Source organism: Apodemus sylvaticus, chromosome 12 (assembly GCF_947179515.1).
Source record: "Apodemus sylvaticus chromosome 12, mApoSyl1.1, whole genome shotgun sequence".
Taxonomy (NCBI): Eukaryota; Metazoa; Chordata; class Mammalia; order Rodentia; family Muridae; genus Apodemus; species Apodemus sylvaticus.
This window is the reverse complement of record NC_067483.1, coordinates 26,403,933-26,416,775: the sequence shown is the minus strand read 5'-3', so window position 1 is coordinate 26,416,775 and position 12,843 is coordinate 26,403,933. Positions and strand designations below refer to the sequence as shown.

The following is a 12,843-nucleotide window of genomic DNA, read 5'->3' as shown; positions in this document are numbered from 1 at the left end:
GCACCCACCCCTAACACACAGAACTCAGAAGTGGATGCAGGCTGTCCTGCTCCCAGCCTCTGGTCCATTCCTTTGAGGAGTCGTCTCTTGCTGACCTAGAGCTAGGTTGGCACCAGCACAGCCCAGTGGCATTCTTGTCTCTGCCCTCCACAGCTCTGGGGTTACAGGAGCATCTGGCCATGTCCTGCTTCTCACGTGAGGAGTAGGGATTTGAAGTCAGCTCCTCATGCCTGTGCAGAAGGCTCTTCACCAGGTCCGTGGCTCTGGTTGTATCTCCTTAAAGAAGCCACCAAATAATCCAAATAATTTAGGAAACAAAACGATATGTATTTGTTTTTGAGACAGGGCCTCACGTAGCCTCTACAGACAAGGATGACCTTGAACCCCTGATCCATTTGCTCTTATGTCTCTCAAGTGCTGGGTTACAGGCATGTGCACCACACGGGGATTGTTCACTGCTAGAGATGGAACTCAGGGCTTTGTGGGGCAAGCAAGCCCTCTAACCACTGGGCTTTCCCCTAACCACTGTGCTGTCCCCTTACCCTGAGAACTAATGCTTTTTGAACAAACACTTAATTTTTAAAATCAAATGTTTTGCTCATTTTATAACAAGAAAGGAAAGAAGGATACAAGGGAGAGAGGGAAAGAGGGAGGGAAGGAGGGAGGGAAGGAGGGAGGGAAGGAGGGAGGGAAGGAGGAAAGGAGGGAGGGAAGGAAAGGAGGGAAGGAAGGGAGAAAAGAGACTGGGAGCTAGGAACTTCCATAGAGAGAAATCAAGCCAAGGATTTTTTTTTAAAGATTTATTTGACATTGTTTTTTTTTAAATCACTCGTGGAATAAAGGTATGCAAAGGTGTACCCAGCCGTTTTCACCAGGACGAGATGGGATTAGCTTTGTATCTCTTATAATCTTCTCCACAGAAGAATGCAATTTCAGTTTCACTGGCTGAAAAGAAGAAAAACAGAAAAGGAGAGAGAAACGATTTTAATGTGAAACTAGATTTTAGGCAGGTATGGAAATTCACATGACATTGGTTTGTTATCATGGGTGCTTAAAATGAAAAGACACACGGTGGGCGAGGCTACGTAATGACTTTTTACCAAACCAGCCAGAAGTTTCAGTTGGTTGTGGGAGATTAAAACTCAAATAACTTAAAACTAAAAGAAGGAACAACTCATGCTGGCGAGATGGCTCAGGGGGCAGAGGAGCCTGCACCAAGCCTGGCTGCCCGAGTTCAATCCCTGAGCTCTCAAGTTGTCCTCTGAATTACACACGCGCACGCACACACACGCACACGCACACACACACACACGCACACATGCACACGCACGCACACGCGCACACACACACACACACACACACACACGCACACGCGCACACACACACACACTAAATGTAATTTAAACATTTAAAGACAGTAACTCCTAAGACTAAAAGCAAGAGTTAACACAAGAGTGGAGGTTTTCTAGAGGAGCTAACGCTGCTCATTTATACCCCTGGGAAATCAAAAAGCCCTGATCTCCCTCAAATAGGCTAGTCAGTTCCAGAGCGGAAGGAAGGAAGGGACTCCCTCCAGCCCCTCCCCCTCCAAATTAGCCTGTAGGTATAATAATTTAATACTTAGAGGATCAGTGGAATATTTTACAGATCACTTTACATTCTCCCTCATGACCCATCAAAATATGTGTCTGAAGAAGTTAATTTTTGGCCCTGCTCATGATTAATTCATGAGGCTTCAGCAATATGCAAAGTGAAAGACACAAATTGGCTTCTATGCAATACCTTCAAATGCCTCTAATTATTCACAGGGGAAATGGCTCAGCTAAAGGACCAGCAGAGGTTCAGGGCGGCCACGATGCTTTCAACCTAACAGGTCAAGGACTCGGGTTTCAGAAACCATAACTCAGCAGCATTATTAATTCAGATCTGGTGGCGAGCCTTCCCATTATTAAACATGCGGTTCTTCAAGGCGTTGGCGCCCACAAGTTCCACACTGTGTTTTTTGTTTTTTTTTTTTTTTTTAAATTAAACCAGGAGTTAATACAGTCTGCTCAGTTTTCACAGAAGGCAAAAGGGCCCTTGCGAAGCTCAACAAGAAAACAGACATGATTATTCGTAATGAATACTGAGTACTCAATTAACATGGGTGCTCCAAAGAGACAAGTAAAACTCTTCAACCCAAATAAATAGGATGGGGAGCGCGGAGGATTACGGCTGCTGTGGCATAGGCTCTAATCTCATCATTAGATCCTATCGCAAAAGGATGCAATTCAAGAGATTAGCATGACATTTCATTAAGAATGTTTTGTTGTTTGCAAGAATATCATATGGAGTATCTCTCTACCGTAAGCGATCCTGTGCTCTAGAGGAAATAAACAAATATTGAGAGAAGAAAACCGATATGGCCATATCCACGGCTCCTCAGTCCAGATGTACCGTGTCCTCGGGATTAAATGAAATCCGAGCAGTTGATAATTCGATTGGGAACGCTCATCACATTGAGCCTGGGTGGGGGAGGCCACTGGGGGAAACTGAGACATAGAGGGGCTGGGAATGGAGACTCCCCAGGCAGAGTGGGCCAGTGCGCAGCTCAGCAGCTGGGTAAGCAGTCACATTTCAAATAGCCGGGTGTGTGGGGGGGTCCACACCAACAATAGGCTGCCTCAAAAACAGGGGCTACAGGGGCTGGGGGACCCAGCGGGTAAGAGCACTTACTCTGCAAGCCAGAGGACCTGAGTTTGAAACCCCAGCACCCATGTAAGAGCTGAGCATGATGTGTAACCCTGTTAGCCCTGACCAGCCAGCCTGGCCGAAACACCTAAACCACAGAACACAGAGCTTCTGGTTCAGTGAGAGACCCCGTGTCAGGGTAATAAGGCATGGAATGTCAGAGGAAGACGCCGGATGCCCTGTTCTGGCCTCACAAGCATGCAACAAACACACAAGCACATGCGGGCGCACCGAGAAAAGGGAGGATGAGGCTTTAGAAAACTATTTATTCCAAGAAGGAGTCTGGTGCACTATCCTTAAACAAAGGCTTCTCTGAAGGCAAGCCCACTGAGGAAGAGCTACATGACAGACTCCACCCTCTCCTCAGGATGGCTTTGAACTTCCTATGCAGTCAAGGATGACCACAACTTCTGATCCTCTCTACCTCCCCAGCCCCGGCCCGGCCCCCGGCCCCCGGCCCTGGCCCTGGCCTCAGGCCCAGCTCAACTACAAGCATGCACCATCAGCCCAGCACCAGGGATGGGTCTCGGGGCTCTGTGCAGGCTAGGTAGGCACTCTACCCACTGGGCTATATCTCCGGCCCTCTAGTTGTCTTTCTAGAAGAGAAATCAAAGCTACATGCTCTTAATAATCACAGGGCAAGGCTTCCTCTCAGGATAATCGGAGAGAACATAAACCCTGAACAGGCAGCTCAGTTCTGCGGAGTCCTTGGTGAATAAACTCAGTATGTATGGCTTTTGCTTGCCTCTGTTTGTTCTGAGACAAGGTCTCAATATGTAACCAGGCTGGCCTGGAACTCACACAGACCAGACTGGCCTCAACTCACAGAGACTATGCTATCAAGTTTAGAATCTACTCTTGTTACCTAGGATTTGAGGAAATGTTGAACTGTTGAACTGTAAGATGCAAGCGGATGACCTGGAGCTCATGATGCCCTGCCTCTGTTCTCTAATGCTGAGATGACAGGAATGTGTGACCACAGGACGCTGTAACCTGGGGCTTACAAGGTGTGGATAGATTCCAAGGTGCAGAATACAATCTCTGAAGGTGAAGATTTTATTTCCAGACCAATGCTCCCAGTCTCTGGGTCCACACATGGCTACATTTTATGCTTCAGATTACTATTATTCTTTAAAAGCTCAACCACAACAAATCAGAAACACAGACTACAAATTATTCTGAGAATTCAAAGGTAATGCAGAAAGGACTAGGGAGACAGCTCAGTGGTTGAGTGTGTTTTCTGTGCAAGCAAGAAGACCTGAGACTGAATCCCTGGGACCACGGAAATAATGTGGTATGGTCACACACATCTATAACTCCAGTTCTGTGGCAGGTAGAGACAGGAAGCTCCCTGGAACATGGCGGCCACCACCCTACCTCCAGGTCTCCAAGGAAGTAGGTGAAAATCAATAGAACAGGACACCCAATGTCCTCCTCTGGCCTTCATGAACCTCTGCCCCCTCCATACATGTATGCTACATGTATGTGCACATACAAAGTAAAGTATAAGATAGCTTAATTTCTGTGTACCCGAAATCTCAATACTAAGGCAGGAGGATCGTGAATTCCAGGCCACTGGGAATTACACAGTAAGGATTTTCCTCAAAAACAACAACAACAACAACAACAACCAACAAAAAAATCCTCCAACTAAAAAAACAAACAATAGATTGTAGACTTTAGCAACAGAGTTTCCCAGTGGAAGGAATGATGCTTTTTTAAAAATCTGGAGATCTGACTGACTTGAGGGCTAGGACCCAAAGGCTGGATAGCCCAGAGACCTAGGATAGACACACACACAAAAGGGAAAAAAAAGTCACGACATGAAGCCCAATGGTATTCTGCTGCACTCATAGATTGATGCCCAGGCCAACAGTCATCAGAGAGGCTTCGCCCAGCAACAGGAAACAGATGCAGAGACCACAGCCAAACATCATGGGGAGCTTGGGGGAGGAAGGATTGAAGGAGCCAGAGGGGTCAAGGAACCACAAGAAAAACCACCGAATCAACCAACGTGGGCCTACAGGGGCTCAGAGACTGAGTCTCTGCACATGTGTTGCAGTTGTGTAGCTGGGGCTTCTTGTGGGACTCCTAACAGTGGAGCAGGAGCTGCCTCTGCCTCTGCCGCCTGCCTTTGGGACCCTGCTCCCTCTGTTCCCTGCTGGCTTGCCTTCTGGAGCCTTAGTGGGAGAGGAGGTGCCCAGTCTCACTGCATCTTGCTAGGCCATGGCTGATTGATAGCCATGGGAGGCCTGTACTTTTCTGAGGAGAAACAGGAGGAGGAGTGGCTGGGGGTGCAGAGGGGAGGTGTGGGGGAGGGGAGGGAGGAGAAAATGCCATCAGAATATAAAAACAAGCAAGCAAGCTAACACTCTAGAGATCTGTTGGAAACATTTGAGGAAAAGAGTTTAGGTATTTAAACTATTTAACAATTTAACAGAAGTTACAAATGAGTTTCTTTTTGAGACAGTTTCCTGTAGACCAAGTTTTCCTACTTAGATGAGGATGACTCTGAACTTCTTATCCTGCCTCCACCTCCCCAAAGCTGGGGTGACAGGCGCGTGCCACCACATGCCACCTCTATGCAATGCTGGGCTTTGTGGGGACAAGCAGCCACTCTACCAACAGAGCTCCATCCTGCCCCCCACGAAGGGCTTTATGGCCACTGCACAATCACACGCACCACTAGTGTCCCTCGACACGTCCTCTCCAGACCAGACTGACAACAGTTCTCCAAGCACAGCAGATGGAAGCCCACGGGACGAGGGCTCCTGGCTTGGAATTTAGCATGCTTAGAGTACAGTCGGGTACAGAGGTCTCTGCATGGGAGTCTGAAGGATGTGAAATCAAGGTGTCTTCATGACACTATCCAATGAAACCAAGGAGACTCCAGATCCATCGTGGGCCTCTTCACACTGCCGTGCCAGTGTAACAGGAGCCAGGACACCCAGACTTTGGATATAAAATTAAGAATTTTAACCAACAGAACAAAACAAACAAACAAACAAACAAACAAGCAAAACCCCACCTAGCCGGGTATGGTGGCACACGCCTTTAATCCTGGCACTCAGAGGCAGAGTCCTGAAGAGCTCTGTTAATTCAAGGTCAGCCTGATCTACAAAGTGAGTCCAGGACAGCCAAGGCTCTGTTACACAAAGAAACCCTGTCTCAAAAACAAAACAAAACCAAAAAGAGTTTTTGACACTTCTAAACTGATCTCTTGCTGTCTCTGTCTGTCTCATGCACACATGCTCACTTGCGCACACACACACACACGCATGCAGCATGAACACATGTGCACACACATCTTTAATGGGAGGTTGATGGTTACCTGAACTAAGAGAAAGCAAGAATAATCTACTCTAATTCTGAAATCTCAAGAAAACTTGAAAACAATAAAATTAATCCTCTGACCTATCAAACAAACTTATCAGCTATCGACAAAGACAGACTACAAGCTCTCTCTCTATTCCTGACCTTAGGCTATGACTTATGTAGGCTGAGAAAAATTGACTTGTGTGTGCTGGCTTTGTGGGACAGCCAGGACAGACTGTCAAGTGATGATAAACAGCATTGTAAAAAAGAAAGTAGTTCTCAGAGCAAACCGAGGTCCAAAGACCAAGTCTCACCCCCTCTTCTGCGCTAGGAAAACAGCCTAGGCTTCCTGTTGTATGTAAGAATACATGCATGTGTGACTGTACGTGCAGAGGCCAGAGGTCAAAGGTCAAGTCAAGCTTACATGTCATTTCTTAGACACCAAATACCTGACTTTGTTTTTGAGATGTATTTCTTCCTATGTGGCCCGTGAAGGCCAGAAGAGACAGTCAGACCCCCCGAAACTGGAGTCAGAGAGTTGTGAGCCACTGTGTGAGTGTTGAAAACTGAACCTGGGTCCTCTGGCAGAGTAGTCAGTGTCCTTGATTACAGAGCCGTCTCTGCAGACCCCACCTGGTTGTTTTGAGACAGGGTCTCTCAGTGGCCTAGAGCTCACCAAGCAGGCTAGGCTGGCTGCCCAGCCCTAGTGAGCCACCGTCTCCTCCTTTTCAGTGCTGGGATAATAAGTGTGCATCACCACGCCTAGCTCTTGCATATGGATTGCCGAGGATCACACTCAGAGCTATGAACCCTACGGAGTAGAACTCACAGCTGAGTTCTACTTCTAACCTCATATCAGTAGGGGCGGAAACACAGGGAAGAGAGAGGTCTACACTACTGGGCTCTTCCTGTCATGCTTGCTTTGCATGTCTGCATTGGGTTGGCCGTGTGAATCGGTCCACAGAGAGTTTTCAGACAACACACTGCAGCCAGCACATAGTGAAACATGAGTTTCCCGACACCAGGAGCATGCCAGCATGGAGCTGGAACAGTAAAGGCGTCTATGTGGCAGGATGCGATCCGGCCACGGAGAGGGTAGGATCCTAGCACCTGCAGCAGCATGCACGGAACTCGATGCATGGGGATAGAGACATCCACCAGTCACGCAAGGGGCTCGCTCCTGTGAGAGAGTTACAATGTATGTTTGGGGGATCACGGGATGGCTCAGTGTGTAAAGTGTAGCGTCATGTAAAGAGCCAGGTATTGAGGTACGTGTCCACAGTACTGAGGGGCAGGAGCAGAGACAGGAGGGTCTCCGGAGCTCGTGGGACAGTCAGCCTAGCTGAGTTCCAAGTTCAGTGAGACCCTGTCTCAAGAAATAAAGCAGAGATGTTCGATGCTGACCTCTGGCCTTTACATGAACGTGAACACACATGAACTGGTACCCACTGTGGTGGTGTGAATGAAAATGTCCCCCACAGGCTCAAAGGGAGAGTCTCAGTTAGGAGGCGTGGCCTTGTTGGAGGAAGTGTGTCACACGGGGTGGGCTCCGAGGTTTCAGCGGCTCGAGCCAGGCCAGTGCCTCACTCCATCTTTCTGCTATCTGCGAGAGACCAAATCTTTTCAGTTCAGACTCCATTTGAGAGAACTTAAATTCAGGTAAACTAAGTAGCTAGCATTAGTTTCCAAGTTATGGCCCAACAAGACTGGAGCCTAGCTCCAGTTTCTAGGCTAACCCCAACAAGTCTGAGTCTCTAGGTTAATCTCTCCCAACAAATCCAGGCCCCTGCCTAACAACCACCAATGCAGATAGAAGGAGAAGTTAAGTTTATGGTCTGACTCCCTGCACACCAGCCAACAATGCTAAAGGTCACAATAGCACTCCAATCAGATATTTGCCAGGCTAGAACACACACACACACTCTCTCTCTATCCCTCTCTCTCTCTCTGACACACACACACACACACACACACACACACCACCACCACCACCTCCCTCCCCACCCGGCTTGCTGCTTTCTATAAAACTTTACCCCAATAGATGTTCAGGGCTCCTCTCCACTAAACTATGTTGGTGGCGGACTGAGGGAGACAAGCCAGCCTGAATAAAGGCCCTGATGTGATTGCACCGCATCAGCCCCTGTCTGGTCTTTTGGGGTTCACAACACTCCCCTGGCCCTACATCTGCAGATGTGGATGTAGGGCTGTCAGCTGTCTCTCCAGGACCACGTCTGCCTGTGTGCTGCCATGCATGACAAGGGACTAAACTTCTGAACAAACTATAGCAATCCCCAATTAAATGCCATGGTCACGGTGTCTCTTCACAGCAACAGAATTCCTAACGAAGACACCCATGCACGCAAACACATACATAGTCTACGCACATGTTAAAAAAAAGTTGTTTCCATAGAATCAGGGTTGCAGGGGGCAGGATATTTTGTTTTTTGAAATGTCTAGAAGAAAGGATTTGGCATGTTCCCAACATAAAAAAGTGATTATTGTCTAGAGTGACAGACTTGATCGTTATAAAATATGTGTGTGTGGTGTGCATATATGCATGTGTGTATGCATGTATGTATGCACTTGTGTGTATGTTTGTGTATCAAAATGACACTGTAGTCCACAGTTTGCACAAATATCTTTACTTATGAATTCGTAAAAACATAAAATCATTATATGTCAAAAATTGATACTTTAAAAAAAATGACAAGAAAAGAATCAGCAGGGTAGAGCTCAGGAATGCAGCGCCTACAGTGTGTGCGGGGCAGGAGCTTAATCCCTAGCACTGCCAGACAGGAAAAACAAACAACGCCTTAAGAGACTGTCTTAGTCGGGGTTTCTATTCCTGCACAAACATCATGACCAAGAAGCAAGTTGGGGAGGAAAGGGTTTATTCAGCTTACACTTCCATGTTGTAGTTCATCACTAAAGGAAGTCAGGACTAGAACTCAAGCAGGTCAGGAAGCAGGAGCTGATGCAGAGGCCATGGAGGGATGTTTCTTACTGGCTTGCTTCCCCTGGCTTGCTCAGCCTGCTCTCTTACAGAACCCAAGAGCACCAGCCCAGAGATGGCACCACCCACAAGGGTCCCTCCCCACTTGATCACTAATTGAGAAAATGCCCCACAGCTGGATCTCATGGAGGCACTTCCCCAACTGAAGCTCCTTTCTCTGTGATAACTCCAGCCTGTGTCAAGTTGACACACAAAACCAGCCCGTACAGAGACAAACCCTTAACTAACAACGAGGGGACTAACTGGGCAGAGGGGACTAACTGGGCGGAGGGGCGGCCCAGGCAGCCTCGCAGGCTTGAGAACCTGCTTTTATTCTTTGCTCCTTTCCAGAGGCCACAGAAAAAGGCCAGGCGTGGTGGCAAATGCTTGGAATCCTGGTGGCAAATGCTTGGAATCCCAGCGCTGCAGAGGCAGGGACAGGTGGTGCCCTGGGCTCACTAGTCTACCGGATGATTTGCAGGCTAGTGAGAGACCTGTCTCAACAAAGCAAGGCGGACAGCTCCTGAAGAACAACTGTTGAAGCTGGCCTCTGGCCACTACACTCACAGGCACACATGTGCACATCTATTGCTCACATATGTGCGTGGGTACACACACACACACACATACACACACACACACACACACACACACACACAAATCTGCAGGGGTGTACTGTAGACCTCTTTTAGAACCCCAGCCGGTGGTCACTGTTACAATCAATGTTAATGTGAAGAAGAGCTACTGGGACAATGCCAGGAAAGAAAACTTGTCTGTTCCAAGATATTAGTCCCCAAGAAAGGAGCGGGAAAGGGCCTTGGACCGGAAGGACCTGTAAGTCCCGCTCTGTGAGGCAGTGGGAGCCAGAGCCATCTACAGCGTTTCTGTATGAGGATGTGATGGACAGGTTGTGGGTGGGGGCGGGACAGGAGACTGATGGCAGAAGTGACGCATGAAATGAAAAGTAACCCCAGGAGAGTCACAGGATCATTACAGAACAAGGTGGCCTGAGCCCTTCCCCAGAGACACACGCAGGCGTGGCCCACTTTCACATCTTTACAGTAAAGCTCAGGCTGCTCTCTGGGCCACAGATCCCTTGTCAGAGCAGGACAGATTCCAAAGGGAGCCGCAGAAACACTGAGCAAAATGAAACAGATAAAATATCACAGCAGAAACTCACAAACACTGTTCTTTCTGCAGTGAATTAGTCCATGAAACTTCAGTGATCAAGAACAACCTTTAAGTCATATAAGTTATATGTCTTGGTGAAACTCCCCCTCCCTTCCTGGAAGGAAATCGTATTTCTCTTTCTGATGTGTGTTGTATAGGTGTGTGTGATATTTGCATACATTGTACATAGAAGTGAGAGGAGGGTGCTGGAGGTCAGGGGAGGGTGCTGGAGGTCAGGGGAGGGTGCTGGAGGTCAGGGGAGGGTGCTGGAGGTCAGGGGAGGGTGCTGGAGGTCAGGGGAGTATGGCTGTGTCCTGTCAGCTAACCTGGCCTAGGCTGGCAGTGGGCAAGCCTCCGCAATCTCCTGTCTTTGTCCCCCACAGTTCTGGGATTACAGATGAGTGTGGATGGGCACGCCCATCTTTTAACATGGGTGTGGGATCTGAACCCAGGTCCTCATGCCTGAACAACAAATGTTCTTGCTCAGTGAGTGGGCTTCCCAGCCGCAAAGCAAATTATTTTATTCACACAAGTCCACAAACAAAACCGGGTTCCTATGTCCGGTGAGGACTGCAGCACAGGGTCCCATAAAGCAAAGGGCTGCGGAGTCTTGCTCTGCTCTCTCAGTTCCCCTGCTGGCCTTTTTTTTTCTTTCTAACTCCTGCAGAAAGTCAGAGTGACATATTTATCACACCGCGTTATTCCCATGGCAACTGGCTGTGATAGCCGACTGACAGCTCTTCAGCGAGATCAAGGAGTGTAAGGGGAGCGCGAGCTGACTTTGAGCTGGCTCTTAAACCTCTCCGAAGCCCAGCCAGACGCAGGCAGGAAGGAAAATTCCCTAGAAAAATCACACTTGACAACTGCACTCCCACTAGTAATTTCCTGTTGCTCTCGGGGGACCTCGTGTCCTCCCCGGGCTATAACCAAGGCTTGCTCCCCAGAGGACAAGAACACGGCTCCAGGAAACAGAGGAAATTGTTTCTAAGGGGGGGGGGGACCACATGCTGCCTTGCCAGCTCTAGAGGGCATTTTGGGGGCTCCCTAGATCACTCTAAGTCCTGAGATGAACCTGATTTGACCACATCTCAGATGAACTGAGATGACCACAAAAAGGACCTGATTTTGATCAAAAAACAAGAATGGGTAAAGTGCTTGCTTTCTAAGCATCAAGACTCGAGTTCTGTCTCCAAAACTCACATTTTTAAAAAGGCCAGATGGAGTGGCACACTCCTGCAACCCCAGCACCAGGAGAGTGGATACAGGCAGGCTTCTGAGGCTCACTGGCTGGCGGCTGCCTTTGGCGACTTGCTGGGAAGAGCTGGTTACAAAAACAAGATGAAGACTGAAGAGGGCACCTGTCTTCATCTGCTGGCCTCTACACACTCACACAACTCGTGGATATGCACCCATACGCAACACACACTCTCACACATGCACTCACAAACATACACAGTTTTTAAATTATAGGGATGGATTTAAGTCACAAGAATAATCAGAGAAGATAGAGAAGGGAAAAAAAATCAGTCACCCAAGACAGCATCTCTGTAACTCTGGCATGTGATCCTTCCTCCATATATACCTACATTACATGTTGTTATTTTAAAAAGTATTCAAATATTAGTGTGAGTGTGTGCGCGCAAACACATGTGTGTTTGGGGGTGGATACGCACAGTGGCCAGAATGAGGGCATTCAATGCCCTGGAGCTGGAGTCCCAGGCACTGTGTGAGAACGACCCAACTGGTGCCGGGATAGACTCCAGCCTTCTGGAAAAGTGTCCAGTGCGCTAACTGCTGAGCCATCAGCCCCATGTACACGTTTTAAATGATGGTGGTGGTGGTGGTGGTGGTGGTGGTGATGGTGGTGTCACACAATCTATTCTCCATCCACGGACAAATGTCCACAACAGTGAATGCGACTGGGAACACAAGAACACACCTTCTGCTCTGTAGAAGGCGGACCTGAGCAGGCAGGTTTTTATTGACTTCAGAGATACACCATGAAGTCGCCCTGACTACAGAACGAGAGGAAGTGCATGCCCTTAGCAGGTGTGCAGGAGAAAATTCTTTCCCACTGTGACCTCCCCGGGGCTCACCGGTTTTGTACATGACTCCCAGTCTTGTGAGAACTGCTCCACATGCCCACACACACAGACGCATGGACAACATGGTTGTCCCAGGTCCCCAGGTGGACATAAGGGACAGAAACAAATTCTGAGCCCAAGCATCGGGGCTGGGGAGTGCCTCGGGTTCTTGGCTCTGCTATGGAGAGAGCATCTCTTCCAACACTGTCACCGTACCAACAGTGTGGAAGTCTGTTTGACATGCTGACTCTTCCTCAAGTAGGATCTGTACAGGATCATTTACGTTCATCTTTTCTATACTAACTATAAGGTGGTCTGCATGTATGTTTATGGTATATGCACATGTATGCCCAGGTTCATGGGTCTGTGTGTATGTGTGTGCATGTGGAGGCTAGAATTTGATATCAGTCATTTTCCACCTTATTTTTATTTTTACTTTTCAATTAAATTAAATGCTTTGTACTGTTCATTTGTCTGGGTTTTTTGGTTGTTGTTTTGGGGTGAGGTTTTTTTTTTTTGGTTTTTTGTTTTGTTTTGTTTTTTATTTTCAAG

General features: G+C 48.1%; 1 protein-coding gene across 2 annotated transcripts in view; it reads right to left on the bottom strand.

The window, feature by feature from the left end:
• Nucleotides 1-792: 792 nt before the first annotated feature.
• The window catches only part of C12H2orf76 (chromosome 12 C2orf76 homolog), a 75,621-nt gene continuing 63,570 nt past the window's right edge, over nt 793-12,843 (bottom strand). For both annotated transcript variants that reach the window (XM_052200558.1, XM_052200559.1), the window contains one exon: nt 793-945. In XM_052200558.1, coding sequence (XP_052056518.1) covers nt 869-945 — 77 coding nt within the window. In that variant the 3' untranslated portion in view covers nt 793-868. The remainder of the gene's footprint in view (nt 946-12,843) is intronic.